Source organism: Sciurus carolinensis, chromosome 8 (assembly GCF_902686445.1).
Source record: "Sciurus carolinensis chromosome 8, mSciCar1.2, whole genome shotgun sequence".
NCBI lineage: Eukaryota > Metazoa > Chordata > Mammalia > Rodentia > Sciuridae > Sciurus > Sciurus carolinensis.
This window is the reverse complement of record NC_062220.1, coordinates 89,690,753-89,712,934: the sequence shown is the minus strand read 5'-3', so window position 1 is coordinate 89,712,934 and position 22,182 is coordinate 89,690,753. Positions and strand designations below refer to the sequence as shown.

The window sequence follows — 22,182 nt, the reverse complement described above, 5'->3', positions numbered from 1 at the left end:
AGTTCAAAGCCAGCCTCAGCAACTTAGTGAGACCCTGTCTTTAAATAAAACAGAAGAGCTGGGGATGTGCCTCCGTGGTTAAGTGCCCCTGGGTTCAATCCCTGGTACTAAAAAATAAATAAGTAAATAAATAAATAAACTCTTTTAGTGACTGGGTCCCCTGGTCTCTTACCCTTTACCTCCTTTTCCTTTTCTACACCTCTAGCTGAGTCAGTAGCAGAGAGGTTGTCTGCCTCCCTTGGAAAAACATGTGCACACACTTCAAACACCTGGCTTCTGATTACTGCTAAAGGATTTCCTTCCAATAGATGCTCTCTGGGTTCTGAAGGTTGGGATGTGCTTTGCTTTGGGTTCAAACATGAGTAGCTTTCACTGGAAAATCTTCAAGTACAGCACCTCCCAGAAGGCTTTGAATGCCAGGGCTTCCTGGCTCCATCCTTCACTCTGCGTAGCCATGTACAGAAACGTGCCCTTCCTGGGTAGGACCCAATGATCCCCACCAGACATTTCTGCTGATTAAAACTCAGAGGCTCCGTTACCTCTGAAGGGAGTAAAGCAGAATAAACAAAGCCCTGCCTGTGCTGTTCAGCAGCCTGCCTCTGGCTTTCAACTGGATCAAAGCAGGCTGTGGGGCGCACTCTCACACGAGGAACTTCTGAGGGGCCATTGCTCTCTTCCTGCAGCATAAAAGGGAGTGCTTAAAAAAGGGAGAAGAAAAGCATGTGAGAGCAGGTTTCCTCGGCCAGAATGGCCCAGCAGGTAACTGGCCGGCTTCCAGAAAGGGAGCAAACCGGAGTCCACCCATTCCCGGCCAGTCCTTGACCCGTTGTCCTTAGTTCTACAGTGGCTTTTGCCAAGCCCCCAGTCTTTGAGGGTACAGAATTGCAGAAAGAGAAAAAAATGCTTCAAAACGAGAGTGGAAGGAAACGTTCCCTATCTCCACCCCAGAGGGCAGCTGAACAGATGTATCCACACGTGAAATGCCCAGGGCTGAACGCTGAAGGTGTGCGCACCTTACACACTTCAGTATTTGTATTCCACACCTTGATAATGTGTCTATAAACTTTTTAGTGCATTACAATTATAAATAATAGTGGGGTTTATTTTGACATAGTCACAAATAAGTATAACACAGTTTTTTTCCATTCCAATCCCCAGGCCTACCCCTTTTCCTCCCTCCTCCCTGGCCCCCCAAGTCCCTTCCTCTACTCTATATGGTCTTCCTTCTATTGCTTTTCTCCTTCCTTCCTTCCTTCCTTCTTTCCTTCCTTCCTTCCTTCCTTCCTTCCTTCCTTCCTTCCTTCCTTTCTTCTTTATCTTTGGTACTTGAATTGAAGGGGTGCTTTACCCCTGAGCCACATCCCCAGCCCTTTTTATATTTTATTTAGAGACAGGGCCTTGCTAAGTTGCCGAGGTTGACTTTGAACTCACGATCCTCCTGCTTCAGCCTTCCAAGTCCCTGGGATTACAGGCATGCACCTCCACTCCCAGTCCATCTACTTATTTTTAAATTGATGCCTTATCATTATACATAAAATTGGAATACATTGTGCATTTTCAAGAGTGCACCTAGGATAATTTGGTTCATTTCATTCCCTCATCCTTCCCCTTTCCCTCTCCTTCTCCTTCTCCCTTATTTATAAACTTTTAAAAAAGGATGAACCTCTCTAGGCAGAGCGATACTCATATTTCGACCATGAACTATCTCATGAAAACCTTAGTAGGTTCTGAATAGCCTTAAAAGAAAATGCAGAACGGGCTTCCCTCCCCGCACCCCCAGCTTGCACCCAGAAGTGACCAGCCTTCTCGTGAGGATTTCTCCAGGAGAGAAACTCAGGCAGTGGAAGAAGACATCCAGAGAGGAGAGAAGCCTAGCCCTGCTTCCTGAAGTCAGGTGGGATGAAAGGGGCCCCCACCCCAGCCAGGAGGGGGAACCCACCACCCACCACCCCAGGCAGAGAAATCAGCAGGAGCTGTGATGTAGCCAGCAGAGGCACCGGCCGCACCTACCGAGCTGCAGGGCACCCAGGTCATCATCCACCTTGTCGGACGCCAGCAGCTGATTTTTCCTGGAAAAAAGATAATGTCAACGTGCTGGAGAATGACAGTCAAATATAAACAGCAGAGAAGACTGGAAGGAACACTGGATGGGGGTCCAGTGAAGGGTTCTTTCCAGAGTGTGCTTTGAGCTGGTGGCTTTCCCTCTCAGCACAGGCTCCAAGTGGATGACACCAAATGGTCCCAAGGTACCTGTCGATGACATGTTCTTGCAAAGAAGTACCCACACCAGTCAACACAAGACAGTAAACTACAATTTGACACCTGCCAAACACTGAATGCCAACACTATGATACCACAGGAAAGAAACACACATAAAAAGATTAAGATCTTGTAATCATTGCACAGAATTTTTTCATCAAATATCTATGAGCTTTTTGTCTGTTTTCTCTCTCCTAGTATCCTTGTAAGGCCACCAAGTGCCACATGTAAAAGAACTCTGAAATGTACCCATGTGTTTAAAGGAACCTGTCCTGAATCTCTGTTACCTGAAAATTTGCCCTGTGATTCTGATTTGTAAATTCAAGGATATGCACATTGCTTTCTTAACATGGTCCACCTGTATGGTTGCTCCCTTGGATTAATTTTTCCTCTAGCAAGCATCCATCTACACTAAAGGAAAAGAATATTTTAAAAGAATCTATTAAAAATAACATTACATCACTCTCTGAAAACCCATTCACTATGTTTCAAAATGACAGCTCTTTTGAACGTGGCATTGAAATATCTCTTCCTCCAACATCCGTGCAGGGTCAGATATGATTGAAGTAACAATCTTGCCACAGTGCACTCTATTGAACCGGTTTCCTCCTCAAGATGTATGAAGGGTGTGAATGGAAGACCACAGAGGACGTCCAGTCCTCGACCCTGAGCACGTGCTGCTTTGGACTCCTGCTTTCTTGGGCTGGTTTTTACTCTGGCCACCTCCCTGCCAGGCAGTCCCATCCTCCCTCCACTAGACCTCGCCACCCAGCTAAGCCATTTTCCTCCATTCCAAACCCCAAATCCCCTAAGGCCAACACCTCCAGGATCCTATGGGTGCTCCTAACAGGGAGTGGGAGAAAAATGAGCTGAGAGAGGGGTTAAGACATGGAGGGGTGGGGGAGGGGGAGGGGAGCCCACCACTCTCTGGGAAGAACTGAGTTGAACATGACCGGAAGCTTCTGCACCCCACTTCTCCCAGTCCCACCTGCTCCCCAGCGAAAGCCTAGGGACCTGAGGCCCCTGCCTGTCCCTTCAGTCACCCCGTCGCATCTGGAGATTAAGGCAAGGTACCATCCCCTTGCTGAACCTCAGTGTCCCTGTCAAAAAAGTGAGCATGGTGGCAGCAGTACTCAATGACTGAATACAGGCAGGGAACATCCGGGGCAGCCTGCTCATGACACCCGCGTCCACCAGCGTCTCCCCAGAACACACCGAAGTTCTCAGTCCCTTCATCTCTCACCTGGATTATTTTAATAACCTCCTTGCTGCTTTTCTGACCACAGGTGTGGCTCACCCCTCAGCTCCCCGGGGCTCCCCAGGTCCTCTTTCTCCAAAGCAAGTCTGATCGTGACACTGCTACCCAGCTGCAATTCTCCAAAGGCTCCCCGTCATGGCCACCGTCACCGTTAACAACAATAGTTATGTTTATTTAAAAAACCGTAATAAGAATGACCAGTCCCTTCTGTCTCCCTTCACTATTTTGGGCACTCTGCTAAGTGCTTTGCAAACCTCAAAATTCATCTGCTTCTCAGAGCAGCTTTATGAAGCAGATATTTCAGAGTCTCAGAGAAGTTTAGTCATTTTCCCAGGATTACACAGCAAATAAATGGCAGCACAGGTATAAACTCAAACCATGACTCTTAAGAATGACAGTAACTACCACACATACAGCTTCGTTGTGAAACAAAACCTGGTCCATGGGGGTGTCCTCCAAGGCTCTCCATGACCTGGCCCCTCCCACCTGGCCTCATCTCCCTGTGGGCAACTCTACTCCACCTGTTTTTCTTCTGTGCAGAACACCTTTGCCCAGGCCCCTATACCTTTTCATAAGCTGCTCACTCCATGTAGAATGGCCTTGACCAGCTCATACTAATCCCCTAAAGCCCAGCTGGAATGTTCCCTCCTTCCTTCTCAACTCCAAAGCATGCGTGATTCATTTCTTCACTCACTCTCCCCACATGCGTGTGTGGTTATCAGGCTGACCCTCCCCACCCAGAGGGGACCTGGATGTGTACAACGAACAGACATAAACTGCACAGGACGTGATGCGGTAGGACTGGCCCCCAAGGACATGCACGTCCTCATCCCCATAGCCTGCAAATGTTGCCAGGCAAAAGCCATCTTGCAAATGGGATTGTGGAGGATCTTGTGATGGGGATGGATCTAGGTAGTCACAAGGGTCCTTAAAAGAAAAAAGAAACAGAAGATGTGACACGGAAGAGGAGGAGACGTGGTGGTAACAGCAGAGACAGGAGAGCTGTGCTTTGCAGGTGGAGGAACTGGCCACAGGCAGAGGAGTACAGGCGGGTGCCAGAGGGTGAGAAGGCTCTGGAACAGCCAGCCCTGCCAGCCCTGCCACTTGACTTTCGCCCAGTGGAACCCACCTCAGACATCAGCCCTCTGGAACTGTGAGATAATGAATGCTCGTGTAAAGCCACTGCATTTGGTAATCTGCAACAGCAGCAAGGAGCAAGTAAAACCCCAGGTAAGAATAGTCACCAAGAAGGAAGAAAGGATTCTCTTGGTCTCCCAGGACCAAGGGGTTCAGCATGTAGCCAGTGCTCCACTCATGGGTGTTGAATGCCCAAGTGACTCTCACAGAAGCTTGGTGACTTACACAAGTTCTCAAGACTCAAGTCACGATGGAGACAAGACTCAGGCTGAGACCACTGGCTTTGAATACTCCACTTTCCTCTCTCCTCTAATTTGCTTCTCCTGCCTAGAAGCTTCCATGGGATAAAATGCAAGCTTCCCTAGTGTTTCCTGGGCTCCTGAGGGCAGGCTGGTGGCCCCAAGCCATGATGAACAGGGTGGGGATGATGTGCCCTGGCTGAGGGAACAGCGTGGCCTCTCCCTGATCACAAGACTTCCACCCAGAGGGCCATCCATCAGCTGTGAGGGCAGCTTAGAAGCTTTGTGCCTGTTTCCCATAGACTGCCCCAGAGAAGCCTTCAAGTGACGTTTACCCATGGAGACTGCTTATTGTTCTTTTCATGTGTCCCTTTGTGGTGTAAGCTTTGAGTTTAGAAGGTCAGTTTAAAAGCATGTTCTTGCCTTTGAGTGAACACTATTATGAACAATGACAAAAAGAATCAAGGGGTTCAAAACGCACTTTCAAAGTATAATTGTGCAGACGCCCAGAGATGTGTGTCAAAGTGTCCATCTAGAAAGTTCCCGGGGGCCCGGCAGCAGACACCCTGCTCTGAGATCTCTGCCTCCCACTCCAGCTCCCCCCTGTGCCCCACAGTGAGGCCAGGGCAGCGTGTTCAGGCCTACGCAGGATCGGGACTGGATTCTGGAGTGACTGAGTCCTTGGCTGAATAAAAAGTGCCACTCAGAGACGTGGGTTCTTGTTCTTGCTCTCCCCTCTCTATGTGGCCTTGGGAAAGTCACTTACCCTCTGTGGGCTTCACGCTCTTCATCTGTCCCACGGGCAAAGCCTGAGGTCTCTACTTACCATGGAACAGAGGGGTTCTGAAGGACTGGGAGCCCTAGTCATGGGCTTCCGGAAGGTATTTAGTGCCCTTGCCTCAGGACACTGTCAGCAGGGGTCCGCCAGCTCTTAACTCTTAACATGACACAGATGACAGGAAGTCCCCGTCCTCTACGTTTGACACTGGGCACGTGGTTGGATTAATTACAGTTCACAAAAGAAAGCCAACTCCTTAGAATAAAGGCATTGATCACTTACTTATCATACTCAATTCAGTACCAGAACCCAGTGTCAATGGAGTTCGAACAGACTCCACTCGTGGGACCCAAGAATCCTGAATACAGGAAACATGAATTTTTACCAATTCAGTGACACTGCCAGCGCACCTAACCAAAGCAAAGTAAGATCAACAAATAAACAATGTCCACTGAAAATGTGCTTAAAGTAAAGACCCTTAAACACACGAGAGAACGATGCAGACAGCACCGGGGGCTCTCGGAAGCTCAGGAGGAGGGAGCAAGTATCTAAGAGACACTGTAAGTTAGAGAGATGGGAGAAAATGTTTTAAAAGGGAATGGAAATTATAAGAAAAGACAACACTACGAAGAAAGAATGAGCAGCTAATGCAGTCATGCAATAATTAACTCATAGGCGTAGATTGATGGTGATGTTGAAACATGTTGACTATTAAAAAGTTCACAAGTCTGCTACTGAAGGAGGGAGGAAGGGAGGCGAAAATGAAAGACAGAGGAGAGTGCAAGAGACAGAGAACAGAAACGTTCTTCTCTGTAGAACACTGCCAACTACCAAATGTAGATAAGATTGGAAAGGCCACCATTTTATACCAATATAATCATTTGTGGAACAAGATCATCAATGGATACCACGAGATAAAAGGTTTCTGAGGAGCAGGATATTTTTGACCTGAGAGTAACAAATGACTTACTAAGTGCAATGGGGAAATCATCTTTACGACAATGGAGAGATTGAGATACACCACCTTATGAGTGATCCTACTCTGTATCACCAAAAATAAAACAAACTGACATTAGGAGCTCCTGGTGTGACGTGATGGGAAGGACCCAGCACCACATATGCATTGTCTCTGCCCAGAAAGTGCTTAAGGTAAACCTAGGCAGGAAACAGACTTGCAAATCTAGAATGTGGGCAGCCTTAAGACAACAAGTCTACTGTTCGTGAAAAACTAAAACTATTTGAGATTAAAATAGATCAGAGATGTGCATCAACTAAAACAACGGGTAAACCTTGAGTGAATCCTAGATTGGAAAAAGTAAGTCCAAAAACACTTCGGGGACCTTTGGGAGAAATTTGGTTATGGACTATGTGTTAGATGATGCTACTGAATCGTTGTGAAGTTTCTTGGGTGTGATAATGGTACTGTGGTTGTATAGGAGAATATTCTCATCCACAGGAAACACATGCTGAAATATTTGCAGGTGAAGGGGCTGGGGATATAGCTTAATTGGCATAGTGCTTGCCTCACATGCATGAAGGCCCTGGGTTCAATCCCCAGCACCCGCCCCACCCCCCAAAAAAAGTGAAATATTTGCAAATGAAATGTTGTGATACCTAAATTTTGCTTCAAATGATTGTCAAAAATGTGTGTACATGTAAATACATAAACACTGAAGCCCAATGTACAATTACAAGGAGTTACTGAAGGGAAGATTAAAGAGGATGTTGGAAAGGAAAAGGTTGAAAACACAATTGCTAAGAGTTCTCCAGTCATAAATCCTCACAGAAACTTACTGAGCCTCAATGAGACATGTAAAAATGTCATATTGAAACTACCAGAATACCAAAGAGAATGAGAAAATCTTAGCAAAAAGGTTGATTACCTACAAACGACTTACATAATGGAGCTCAATAGCAATGATAAAGGCTGCTAACAATGAAATCCACATCTTCAGAGCAATGAGAAAATGTGTCAACTGGAAATTCCTAGCTGACATATCATTAGAGGTAGGAACAGAGTGGAAAGAGACATTTTTGGGCAAAGACAAAAGGAGTTAACGATCTTAGACCTTCACTGAATGAACTACTACAGGGCTTATTTCAGGAAGAAGGAAACTGAACTCAGAAGGAAAATCCTACAACAGGAGCAACGGTGAGAAAAAAAAGAAAGAAAAAACTTGAGACATTTAAATAAACCTAAATGATAACAGATGATTAAAACAACAGGAATAATTACAACAGCAACTGACCCTGATTGAAAATTTTAAAATAACTGCTAAAAACCTAAAAACATAATGTATATTTTCCAGATTAGAAAAGAGGACAAAAAATATTCATCAGTTAATAGACAAGAAAGTGCTGCTGGAAAACAGTGTGGAAGTCCTTCAAAAAGTTTGTCATTACCAGAAGGAACTAAACAGACACTTCTCTCAAGAAACACAAATGTCCAGCAAATATGAAAAAATGCTCAACATCTCTAGCAACCAGGGAAGTACAAATCAAAACTACACTGTCAGAATGGCAGTCATCAAGAATACAAATAGCTGGGCATGTGGCGCACACTTGTAATCCCAGCGGCACCAGGAGGCCGAGGCAGGAGGATCACGAGTTCAAAGCCAGCCTCAGCAAAAGTGAGACACTAACCAACTCAGTGAGTCCCTGTCTCTAAATAAAATACAAAATAGGGCTGGGGGTGTGGCTCAGTGGTCAAGTGCCCCTGAGTTCAATCCCCAGTACCCTAAAAAAAAAAAAAATACAAACAATAATAGATGCTGGCAACAATGTGGGAGGAAAGGTACACTCACATTGTTGGGAGAACTGCAAATTAGTGTAACCTTCTAGAAAGCAGTATGGAGATTCCTCAAAAAAACTAGGAATGAAACCACCATATGACCCAATTGTCCCACTCCTCAGTATACATCCAAAAGAACTAAAATCAGCCTACTACAGTGATACAGTCACTTCAGTGTTTATAATAGCACAGTTCACAATAGCGAAATTATGGAACCGGCCCAGCTGCCCATAAATGGATGAATGGATTAATAAAATGTGGTAAATATACACAAAGGAGTTTTACTCAGTCATAAAGAAGAATGAAATAATGGCATTTGCTGGTAAATGGATAGAAGTGGAGAACATCTTGCTAAGTGAAATAAGCCAGACTCAGAAAATCAAGGGCCAAATATTTTCTGTCATCTGTGGAAGCTAGAGCAAAATAAAGTAAAAAGCAGGGAGAGGAGGAGATTGAATATCATAAAGATATAAGAAAGTTCAGCGGAGTAAAGGAAGGAGATCAAGAGGAAGAGGAGGGACTGGAAAGGGAAGGAAATGCAGAAGAAATTTAACAAAATCACTTGGTGTGCATATATAAATATGCCACAGTGAATTCCACCTTTATATATGTATATCAAGCACTAATCAAAAATTAATAAATAGGCACATGCCTGTAATCCCAGCAGCTCTGGAGGCTGAGGCAGGAGGATCACAAGTTAAAAAACAGCCCCATCCCGGCAAGGTGCTAAGCAACTCAGTGAGACCCTGTCTCTAAATAAAATATAAAATGGAGCTGGGGATATGGCTCAGTGACTGAGTGCCCCTGAGTTCAATCCCTGGTAGACCCCTCCCCCCCGAAAAATGAACCCATTATAGTTACACTGTTATGTGTAACTATAATGCTCTAATAAAAAAAAATCTTCCTAAAAAAGTTCACCATTACCATCTGACTCTGCAGTTGCACTACTAGGTATCTAGCCCCAAAGGATTGAAAATCGGGACTCATAAATACACACACATAGATGTTCACAGCAGCATGATTTGTGATAGACAAAAGATGAAATAACCCGTGTCCATCAATACACGAGTGGATGAACAAAATGTCATATATCCATACAGTGGAATATTGTTCTGCTACAAAAGGGAATGAAATCATCAATATTTGCTATAATGTGAATGAACTTCAAACACATTATGCTAAGGGAAAGAAGCCAGACACACAAGGTCACATATTATATTATACAATTCCATTTATGTGAAGCATCACAGACTGCTGGCTGCCAGGAGCTGAGGTCGGGAGGAGGGATGGACTGGCCAGTGGAGAAGGTAAAGATGCCTCAGAACTAGACAGAGGTAGCTGTTCACAGCAGGAAGAAGGCACTAAAGGCCACGCACGTGTTCCTTTTAAATGGCCAATTCAAAAGAGAAAAAAGGAGGAAGGAAATGAAGAAAAAGTGTGTCAAAATGAAAGTATAAAATGTAACAGGACAAATAAATTCAAGTATATAAGTCATTAAAAAACAAATGAAATTTTTATTGGATATTCACTTTGACATAATTGTAAAAGCACGGGATGTAATTTGCTCTAATTCAGTCCCCAGTACTTCCCCTCTCCCTCTCCTCCCCCTCCCCCATTCCTTTCTCTCTACTGATCTTTCTGATATTTACTTACAGTTTTTTTTTCTAATTGTGTCTTGTGGATGTACAGGATGGTGAGATTCACTGTGGCGTAATCATGTATGTACACAGGGAAGTTAGGTCAGATTCATTCCACTATTCTGCCTTTATCCTGTTCCTCCCCACTCTCCCTCAACTCCCTTCCTCTACTCAACTAATCTTTCTTCTATTTTGATGGAATTCCCACACACAGACTTTTCTCTCTCTCTTTCTTTCTTTCTTTATTCATTTTGGACTAACTTCTGCATATCAGAGAGAACATTTGATCTTTGCCTTTCAGAGTTTGACTTATTTAACTTAGTATGATAATCTGTTCCATCCATTTACCAGCAAATGCCATTATTTCATTCTTCTTTATGGCTGAGTATTATTCTATTATGTATCTGTACCACATTCTCTTTATCCATTCTTCTGTACCTAGGCTGGGTACCTAGCTGGCTCCATAGCTTGGCTCCTGTGAATTGTGCTGCTATAAACATCAATTAATCTTGCAGTTAAAAGACTGAGATGCTCAGATGGGATTTTTGCTTCTAATTAGTTTATGTGCTATTTTCAAGAGATCCATGACACAAAAGCAAAGCAACAAAGCCTGGGGAAGAAATACACCACATATACACCAGTCACTTAAAGGCAAATGTAGCTGAAGGTTAAATTATTTAGATTTAAATATTCAGATTAAAATATTTTGGAATTAAAACATTATTGATAAATCTAGTGATTACAGAATAACAAAAGGAAAAATTCAATAGGAAAATTGAGCCACCATGAACCTCCATGCTCCAAACAGAAGAATCTTAAAATATAATCAAAAAGTAGATAGAATGAAAATGTTCAATCTGTGAGATGATAGGAAATTTTAGCATGTCTCTCTCAGCAACTAATAGATCAAGTAGAAAAAGACATGAATAAGAATAAAGATGATGCTTTAATGTCTATTTTAAGGTTAGCTTTCTCCCTATGCATTATTGTACAAGGTAACACATTTCGGAGGAAGGTCAATAAAAATGCTTAAAAGTTTTTTTTTAAAAAAAAGAACATCAAGATAATAAGCTTGATCCAATACACCCGACTGTGAAATAATACATATTCTTGACAAGAACACATAGCATACTTATGAAAGGTGGTCATATAGCAGTCCACAAATTGTATCTCAAAAAATTTCAAACTGCATGTTTGATTGCAAAGAAATTTTTAAGAACTTGGCAATAAAGACAGAGATCCTCTACACTGCCCCCAAAAGAACCTATGCATCAGTAAACGTTAAGAAATAAATAGTAGAAACTGGAAAACATTTCCAAATGGTCGGCATTAAAAACCCAACTTATAAAATCTTGTGGTAAGCAGTTGAGGTGGTACATGGGAACACACAGCACAGAGGTGCCTATTCTTGTGGAGAGGAAAGAAGAGTAAGGAGTCAGGCTTCCCACTCCAAAGGACAGGAGGGCGAATCAAAAGAACAGAAAGGAAGGAAAAATAAACGCGAGATAAAAAGTTAATCTAATAATAAATAGATTCAACAATCCTCAGAACTCATTGTTTGAAGAGACTAATAAAGAACAAAGCTTTGACGAAACTGATTACGAGAAAAGGAGAGTATAGTTAACGCTGTGAAGAGTACAGGGGAAGAATAAAACCGAACATTAAAAGCAGAATGTCTTTAGCAAGAAGAGAAGAGTAGGAATGAGATCAAAATGATACACTTGAAAATCGACAGATTGGACTGTTTTCTAGAAGGATCACACAGTCAATTCAAGAACAAACAGAAAATCTGAAACTCTCTGTACTCATTTTCAAAAATCATTGCTGGGCCTGGTGGCGCCCACCTGTGGTTCCAGCTACCCAGGAGGAGGCTGCAGCCTGGGCATCACCTGAGCCCATGACTTTGAGACCAGCCTGGGCAACACGGTGAGAGCTTGTCTCAAAAAAATCAAACGAAACAAAACACAACAAAAAAATCTACACTCGTTTTAAAAAGTCATTAATTTAAAATTCACCCCCATTTCCCACCCCAATACATGCAACATACACACAAATAGTCTTACTGATGTGTTTCACCCAGGAGAGGCCAGTCTCCCCCATTTGCATTCTGCATGTAGTGCAGGTGGACCTGGAGCCCAGCAGCACCAGGACACCTGTGCACAGAGGAGGCAAGGGTCAGCTTCTTTGCACATTAGTTTTCTGACGGTCGTGAGAACCAAATGAATTAATATATCAAGTGCATGCTGAGAATAGTACTCGACTCACAGTAATTGCTACCCGTCTACTGAGAAGATTCTAGTACAAACTCAATCTCCAAAACCTAACATTTGTACACCTGAGTACAAAATAAGAAATAAAACCATAGACAATTGCACTGACCATGAGTCTGGAGAAAATCATGAGCAAGGAGCAGAACAAGAATATTTTAACAAAGAGCTGAGTGGGGGCAGTTTCATAGGGAGCTCTTGCCTGGCATGTGAGACCCTGAGTCTGATCACTAGTACCATAAAATAAAATAAAATTAAATAAATAAATAAATAAATAAACAGTAGAAAATCTAATCATATAATTGACACCAACAGTTTGGAGATTTAAAAATGCGAAATAATCTCCAAAGATGCAGAAAGTAAATATCTAATATATACTTCTTTTAAAAAAAGAGTTAGCAAGCTCAAGGGAGGGGAAGGCTTTTTCTTACTTGAGATAGCTACATACATAGACAGATAGGGACATAGATATAGATATATTCGAATGTATATATTTGAACCCTACAGAATATTTTCTATAAAACCAAGACACTACAAGCACCCCCGCTAGAGGAGGTAACAAGATAAGCATGCCAGCACCCAAGGTGCTCGGTGTTATGCAGGGGACACCCTTGAGGCAGTGCAAAATGACAAGTAAACCTGACAGACGGAGGCCAGAATCCAGCTTTTTCAACAGAGAATCAGACAAACAAGCCAGGGACCAGTGTATGCCAGAGAAGATTGATATCAACCGGCATTTGACTAATTGAGTCCCCGCTTCCCTTGAGCGGGTGGGCCATCTTTGAGAGGCTGTAAGGACCATAATATCTAGTGATCCTGGGCCCTTCAGACTCACCCCGTCTCCACGCTGAGCACTTGGAGGTGTCCTCTGGGGCAGCTGCGTGGTGCTGTTTCCCCTGCGTTCCCAGCAGGGACTCTGCACAGACCCTTGCATTTAAGCAGCCCTCAGGAATGCTGGGGAGCAGTAAGGCTTTCTAAGTAGCATCCCTGAAGGCAAGCTGATGGAAAGGGCTTTTTTAAAACATCTAAGTTCTCCACAGAAGAAAAGTTTGTTGTTTTGTTGTTGTTGTTGTTTTGTTTTGTTCTTTTGCATTTCACTTTCCTGTTCCCCCATTTCTCTTTGGATTCCTGTGGAGCCGCAGCCAAGCTCCTCAAGGGTAAGAAAAGGGATAGAGCTGTGGTTAGACTTGGGGGCACTGGGAGGTGGCCTGGCATGACCTTTGGTGTTAGCAATGAGGAAACTATGTCCTGGGGAGAAGGAGGGAGTCCCCCAGTGTCTTCACCACTGGGTGTCAGTCTGGCGGATGGGAGGTGTTCAGGCCTCTGGAGGGGCTTCTTCCACCTCCCTCAGCTTCAATCCGCAGGCATTTTTTGAAATTGAGCCATGAAGAACGTGAGACCTCGTTGGGGGTGAGGCCACGGAGCAGTCACTGTGAGTACTAACCATCACCATGTCTAGGGACTTTAACAGAGCTCATTTGATACCCTGCATTGCCAGTTCTCCAACTGTTGACCTTCAACATATAAAAGGAATCTTTTTTTTTTTTTTTAATTCTCTCTCTTTCTTTGCTCTTAAGGATGTGGAAAACCTGACTATAATTGCCTGGTCTGATATTTCCTGTGAGAAAACTCACTGCTTGGAATACTGTGAAAACAATCTGCCTTAACAATTCAAACCAAATAAATTATCTTCCTGAAACTACTGAAAATCCCTAATTGGGAATTGGGGCTGCCTACCCAAGTCTCTCATCTGGGTCCATGATGACGAAGGTTGACAAAGATAGAGATCGCCGGGTGAGGACAGATTGGGGGGCAGGGACCACTGATGGCCCTGCATCCTCCTGGAAAAGCCATCGGCCCAGGCCGTCAAGCTAAAGAGAACACAGGCTGTACTCAGCCTCCTGCACCATTGTTCTTCAGGAGTGATGATTTCTCAGCATAACTCTCTTTCCGTATGTGTCCCTCCTGACAGGCCTTGGCACACACCCTCAACAAGAAGTATGCAGAGCCAGAGCAAGATCCGAAACCATGTCCAACATTTCTCCTTCCTGTGGATCCATTCCATGAGTCAGGCAGGCTTCTGGAACATTCCAGGAACAGAGAAGAAATTTACCCTAGTCTCCAATTCAGAAGGTTCCTCCGAGGGCACACAGTTCGCAAAACAAAACTGTACTAGGTATGACCTTCCCTCATATTATTCTCCCATTCTTCCAATTTGGCTCAAGGTCTCAGCATACAACTGGTATTTAATGAATGCTCCCTCTGGAAGCCAAGGAGTACTCAAAGCACACCTGAGATGCAGCACATCCAGCTGGAAGGTTGGAAAGCCAATCCAGATAGTTGACTCTAAGCCAACAGCCCTGGACCTGGTGGGGATAGGGCAGTGGGCAGAGCTTTCCCCAAGGCCCTCTGGGCAGGAGGCAAAGCCAGACAGAGGATTTCAAGCTACAGACCCTCAGCTCAATTCATTTTCATGCATCCCAGTTTGGATGTTAGAATACTGGTTGCATTTTCTTTAAGACCCAAAATACATTAGGACAGGTCGTTTGCTCTTCCCTGAAGCAGATGCACTCCAGTAGGACTTTGTGGTCCTCCCAGCCCTTATCTCTCTCTGGGGCTGAAGTTTCCTGGGTGTGGCTGAGCTCAGCTCTACAAGGTGACTGGTGCCAGAAGAAGGAGTTGCTCAACAGACAGTGAGCACATTTGGCGAGGTGGGGTCACACCCGAGGGAAAATATCTTCTTGAAGGAAAAGTGGTCATGTATGGAGTACATCCCGAGGACGGGGCCAAGTTCTTGGAGGAACCACCATTCTTCCAGCTCAGTCAGGCAGTTCACCAAGCACAGGGGGGCGAGCCCATCAGTTCCCTTCATCTTGGTCTCACTGCCCCTCTGCCCATTACCATGGGCTGCCAGGCTCAGCCGTGAGATGTTGGATGAGCCCAAGGACCAGAGCCACTGATGGAGATGTGACCCCATGCCACGCAGGTCCCAGGTGCAAGCAGGACCCAGAATGCACACCCAGCCAGCAGGACCACTGTAGCTGCCTCTGACTGGGGCTCCTGGGAAGCCTGGCCTCCCTCCCCTATGAAATAAGGAATGGGAATGTCTGTACCAGGGACAAAGGTCCCCAGCCCTGCCTTCCTGAGGTTCATATGAGTGCCCGAAATGGAAAGGATTGCCTCTACAAACTTGGCCCTGTCCCAAGGAGTCAAAAGTCATCCTTGAAGTTATGAAAGGGAAGATTCTGACAGGGTGCCCCAAAGGCAGTAGGTGAGAGTTGCCGCCAGTCACCATGTGGACTGGAAAGCTGCATGGAGACATTTGCTTGGCTACCAGGAGAAATCACATTGGGGCACTGGTTCTGCCCTTTACTGTCCTGATAAAGGCCAACCAAGATATCCAGGGAAGAAAGCCACACCAAGAACAGAGGCCAACTTTCTCCTAGTCCCATCCAACATTCAACCCATCTAGATTCTATTTGGTTAAACAGGCCAAAGGGGAACATAAAACAACTTTCAAGGATGAAGTCTTTTCATTTCCAACTCACAAAACATTCCTCTACATCAGCACTCATTGAAAAGCAGGGCACGGCCACTTTGAAGCAGCACCGTCTGTGTCCCACGGCATGCGGAAAGAGTGGAGCGTCAGCCCCTTTGCTCTGAGAAAGGTCAAGATGCACGCACTAACACACTTATTTTTTTGAAGCTCATGACCTTCTCCAAGTGGCCTTGGTCAACTGTGCACCTTCTCTGGGCTTCAACTTCCCTTTTTGTGACATTCTGGGGGTTCTAAATATACTACAGTTTTGCCCTTACAATAGTAATTGTTTATGTGGAAAACACCTTCTGCATTCTCAAGTGCTTGCAAAGCACATTTCTAAATTTAATTCTCACAAGCGTCCTGTGTGGGAAGCAGCAAGGGATGTGCTAGCCCTGTTCTTACAGATGAGGACACTGAGGCTGCTGGTCATGATGGCATGATGAAAATTTTAAAAAATAAAAATTAAAAAACGCCGAGAAATGGTTCACGAAGCTTAATTGTTTCACTTTTTTGAACATTGGCGCTTTATTTCAAGATTGTGTCTATTCCAACTTCTTAAAATTTTATGAAATTGTTTTAATGCCTTTACTTTGCCAGCAAATAATAACCTGAATTATATCTGATGTAGCATGAAAATAATGGGGCTTAAGCTTCAAGGACCCTCCTTTCCAAGACAATCGGGAAATGTGTTCACATAGTCTCAAATTTTTGGAAAAATTTGCAAAAATGAGATACTTCTATATTCTTTCTCTTAAAGAGGCCACCCTGATTGCATAAGTTTCAGGCCTATAATGTCTGAATCTGCCTCTGAACCTGACCTTAGTCCTCTGGCAATTTTTAAATTAACTTATTTTACTGACCCATGAATCCCCAGAACCCAGGACCCATTGCACCAAGTGGATGACCCAAGGTCTCCTCAGACATGGAAACCTTGGGGTTCTCTGTCCTGCCCTCGTTTGGACAGAAAAAGGACACTCCAAGGCTGGCTCCTATGGCTACTCTTCCTTCCACCCCACACTGCCCATCACAGAAAAGGAATCTCCAGGAAATTTTGACCTACTCTCAGAACACAGAAGACTGACTGTTTTCTGGGCATTTCTTAGAAGCAAGAGAGAGAAACGCATTGCTTTGCAAACTTTGAGCATTACACCACTCACACATTAAACCCAAGAGCCGTGGAATTTCCATGAGTAAGCCGGGGCCAGCTTGGGAGGAGCACACCCTGGGCTAAAATTAGATGTGTCCCACAGCCAGCGAGGCTAGTCCTGTGCCTCTCCTGGCAGCCATTTTCACTTGAAATGGGATAGGAGGGTTCTTGGGTCCTAGACTGGGAGTCCCTTCCCTCCTGTTTCATCTGGAGTTAACAGCCTCTTGCCCATATGAGGATTCCCTGCTGCTCAACACAGATAGCTCATGGATGGAAGCCCAGTGGGTGGAAGGATCACCCAAGAGCTGGGACACAGCTGGGAACACAGTCATTCAAGGGGGAAATTGGTGCTGAAATTCCATCAGCCCTAAAGCAGGAGAACACAGGACCCACGTAAGAAAGATATCAGATCGTGGATATTCAACATTTTAACCCAGGGCAGGTTTCCCTCCCAGATCCCTAAGAGGTAACAGTGTTTTACATGAGTTCCTAAGAGGGGGGAGAACAAACCTAAGCAATACAACCCTTTCTTTCCTTAACAGTGAAACTTCCAAAAAAACGGAATAAGGCCTTCTAGCAAGGCTCTTCTAGCTGTCCCTGATTCCCAAGGATCAGTCTCTAAGTGACAGAGCTGAGGCTGGGAGCAAGTTACAAACTCCTCAGGAGTCCTTGCTTCTCCAAACTGCACCTCCTGCCTGTGTCCCCCTTCCCAGTGGGGCCGTGTGCAGGGACCTACAGACTGCAGACCTTTCTGGATCGTGTGGGTGAGAAGCGGCCCCAGCAATGCGGCCAACAGGAAGAGCTTTGACCAAAGGTATCTGGAGCTCCTTCCAGAACAAATATAAAACCATCTGAGGAAGCTAGTAACACATTGGGCAGTCTCCTGTTGGAAATGTCACGTTGAACCACATGATGTGGGTATAATCAAAGGATCAGAGTTTGGAGAAAACATCTAGAGGGTCGGGAAAGGATTCCAGTCCTGACGGGGTGGATGAGGTATGCTGGATCTGCAGAGGGAGGGTGGGAATCAATCTCCCAGTTATGTCGCCCACCAGGCAACACAGAAAAAGGAGGCTGCTTTCTGTGCATCTGGAAAATACATGCACGCTGCCGATTCTCTGACAGTCGCTAGCTCCTTGGAGGTCACGGATACTCCTGTGTAACCAAGGAAGGAGCTATCATAACCGCACTCATCTGCTGCATCCGGGTGTTCCTGAGGCTTTCTGGAGCCAGCCTGCGTTTTACTCCATCACCTCACCCAGATTCCAGCACCTCATGACATACACTTTGACCTTGTTACATTTCTTCACCATCTTCACCCAGAGATAAGAGAGAGATTCCAGGAATGATTCGTTACCTCTATCTGCTCCATATGTTTTCTGTTTCTGCCTTATTTTGAAAACTGTGAAACCACAAGGAAAATTCAAGCAACAATACGACGCATACCAGTGCAACCCTCATTTAAAATGATAGTTAAAAACTGCCTTGTTCGTTCTCTTTCAACACACACACACACACACACACACACCTGGTTTTCTGGGTTTGGTGTTTTGTTCTGCTGAACCGTTTGAAAGCAAATTGCAACATATTGACACACCACTCCTGAATCCCTCAGACCGCCTCCCCAAACAATGTGGATGTTCTCCTGCATAATCTATGTGGGCTTTATTTGTATGACAACACTTTTCAAAACCAGAATCCTTGTCTGAGCTCTCCCAGATCCCTGCATCTGGGGCATGTGCCCTTTTGGAGTTATTTTCTTCAAAAAGAAGAATAATAAATCAGTTGTAATGACTTTATTAAATATTAAATTCGCCAGATCTGCTTTTGTCTTGTATCTACAGTGGATACTTTGGACTTTTCTTTTCTTCTTCTGATACACTCCTGGGGAGCACTGACTTTTAAGGATCTCCGCTCATCCAGCTCCAGGCTAGAAAGCAACTTGAGGTTTGTTGGGGAGCTTGGCGGGGGACCAGGGGAGGCTCTGGGTTGTAGAAGTCTGTGGAGTGGATGGATCTTCTTGACAGCTCCAGGACTGGCTCCTAGGCACCTCTCAAGATGCCCTTGTAAGTTCATTTGCCCTCCAAACAGCAGCTTCTGGAATGTGAACAGAGTGTCACTGTTCTGTGAGGAGGTGGACCTGAAAAAATGAAGTGACTCCGAGCCCTGGCACACAGCCTCCAGGCCTCCGATGGGGGCAGAGTACGGGATCTGCTTTCCAACCCTGACGTTTTCAGGGCCCTCTGTGGTCTTTTCTTCCCATTCCAAAGAATTTGTATTCACAAGAGAGAGGCTCAATCAAGTGACTCAGGGGCCACAGGGAGCCACATTGTCACAATTCTGTGTGTCCTCATCCCTCCTGCTCCTCAGCACACAACAGTCAACCTCCTGTTCCCAGGACTCCATTCAAAGTGCTCTCTCCAAAGCCACCCCCTAACCCACACCTGTCACCCAACCCAGTGACCTTCCTAACCTCTCCTGAGGATCCAAAGCTGCCAGATTCCTACCTCCTGGAGACCAATCTCTCCCCTCGACTCTGCTGAGCTGGACTCTGGACTCCCCATTCCTCTTCCTACTCTGCCCACTACTGTTCCTTATCCCACATCGAGCACATGGGTCTCCCACTGCAGGACTTTAGCCATGGCATCTTGATCAGCCACTCTTGGCAATGTCTGCCCCTCAAGTACTTCATCTATTAGCACAAGCCTAAGGCGCTTCTCTCTCAGCATCTCAGCTGAGGTTCCCTGGGACCTGTGGAAACAAAAGCTCCCCTGAAAGTGCCCAGAGACAAGCTCCTTATCTTCTTCCTGATCCAACCAGGGTCTCCCCTTTCCGGTCCCCCATCCCTGCTGTGTGCCCAGCCCTTGTTCTCTAGGCCCACAACCTTCCTTACACCCCATACACATCCTGTGGCTTCTCCTGAGATCCCTGCCTCCTCAGTCCTCTGGAAGTAAGGTCAGAACCCGCCTGCCTTCTAGGCTGGGGCCCTGCTGCCAGTCACCAGCCCCCAGATTAATATTGCTGAAGCAGGGCTCTATCAGGTAAAAAAACAACCACAGCATAACCCAAAATGCGGAGACCTTTCTATTTCTGTTAACTACAGTAGAAAACTTGGCTCCTAAGACCCCTGTCCAGGTTGCCAGTCCCTTCTCCTCCTGGTCCTTAAACACACACACACACACACACACACACACACACACACACACCACACACACACACACTCCAAGTCCTTGCTCAGCTTCCCAGGAGGTCTTCATCTCCAGGCAGGGCCTGAAGATGGAGGTGAAGGAGGCTTCTCCAGCCAGGCTGCCTGTATGAACCCTCTTATCGGACATTCTGTGCCTCAGTTTCTCCTCCAATAGATCCAACAACTAAATAAGATACTACAGCTAAAGCTCTTTTAACAGGGCCTGTAATGTAGTGAGTACTCAATACAACCAAAGACTTAACTATCCCTGAAGCAATCCAGACTCTCTGCACGGTACTCTGCCATGTCCCCGTCACTTGCCTCCCCCCCCACACACCCCAATCCTGTAGCATGCATTGGTATAGATGTCTCAGGCTGTTACGGGCTCCTCAACACCATTTGAACAAGCAAGAGGCACTCTATAAATGCTTTGTTGAGTTGGACAAAATTAAATACCATGTATTTAGACTGAGATCAAAAACTGTTTACTCTGTCAGGAAAAAGCCCCACTTCTGAGGGCCCATGGCCACAAAACTGGCCTCAACAGGAAATGAAAGAAATCCCATGGCTTTAGTAACTTCTTGTGGAATGAGCAGAGAAAACAAAGCAGAATTTTCTGGAATGAGGCACGCACACAGAATCTAGCTATGCAGGAAGTGGCCCTGGCAGGCCATCTTTGTGATTTGAAGAACTTTGCCCAAAATGCCCCTGACAGAACTGAGCTTCAAAGGCCATCTTTCCAAGGTGGGGCCTTGAAAGTGAGTCACCGCAGAATTCCATCCCATGAACACCATTTGGGGAAACAAGTTAGGAATCATGAGGAAAGGTGTCAACTCCTGCTAGATGGAATAAGATTCTGTAGGGGAAAGAGTTCGGCTCCCTTTGCCCCACCCCCCAGGACATCCAATCCATCTGTTATGATCAGGATAGGAACCAGGATGTCCATCTCTTTCCTAAATCCCAACGCCCTTTTCCAATCCTTGGAGGGAGCTATGAGTTTAGCTGCTTTCTCCATGGCCCACCATAACTGCACATCATTCAAAACTGCCTGCAGAGATAGCAGAACCCAATGCAGGCCCTCAAGAAGAGGGCCAAGGTAGAACAAGACAGCTGCCTCAGTCTTCAGGGAAGAGACCCTTGGGACATTGGCCAAATTTTCTCCCCCCAAATCTCAGGAGGAAGTGGAGAAGAGCCATGAGTATGTGCCAGACCCAACAAGATTTTTCACTGGTCACCAGTTGGCATATTCAAATACCACTCAGCCTTTGAGGCTCAGTTCAACCTGCCTCATTCAGGAAACCATCTCCTCTAAGACCCTGTAGCACCTCAAGTAGCACTATCTATCTGGCCCTGGGACAGTTACTGCCGCCATTTTTAGGTGACCATTCCTATTTGCTAAGTCACGAATCCTGCTCTTCTGTAAGCTCCTTGAGTGAGGGAAAGACCTCATACTTCACTCTCAACCCAATTCCCAGCAAAGCCAGTAATTCATCTCCACCATTATTTATTGGAACAATTCTGAGCCACATTGAAGGAGGTAGGGTCACTGACCACTCACTCCCACACTCAGGTGCTGACAGTCCACCAGGAGGAACAAAATAGCCTTGTCAACTCTCTCCAGTATGGCATGTGTGGAGAAGTAAGAGAATGGGAGATGTCCAAGCACAGGAACAGGGAAGTGATCAGGAAAAGTTTCCTGAAGAAGGGAACATTCCAGATGACTTAAATGTGAAGCATCACAGTTTGGTGTGTGGGTGGGTTGGTTGGTTGACTGATTGGTTGGTTGAATGGATAGATGGCAGTTTGGTTAGTTGGGTTAGTTTGTTAAATGAATGTATAAACAAGAAAGTGGATGAGTAAATTAAGAAATGCTAACAAGCAGACCAAGGGTAAAGTTTGAACTGCTCCAATTCTATTAGAGAGCACCAGTTTAAGTTTTAT

The 22,182-nt window shown here is 45.3% G+C and overlaps 1 protein-coding gene across 2 annotated transcripts in view; it reads right to left on the bottom strand.

The window, feature by feature from the left end:
• The window catches only part of Mindy4 (MINDY lysine 48 deubiquitinase 4), a 116,580-nt gene that overhangs the window by 55,409 nt on the left and 38,989 nt on the right, over nt 1–22,182 (bottom strand). For both annotated transcript variants that reach the window (XM_047562067.1, XM_047562066.1), the window contains exon 6: nt 2,011–2,069. In XM_047562067.1, coding sequence (XP_047418023.1) covers nt 2,011–2,069 — 59 coding nt within the window. The remainder of the gene's footprint in view (nt 1–2,010; nt 2,070–22,182) is intronic.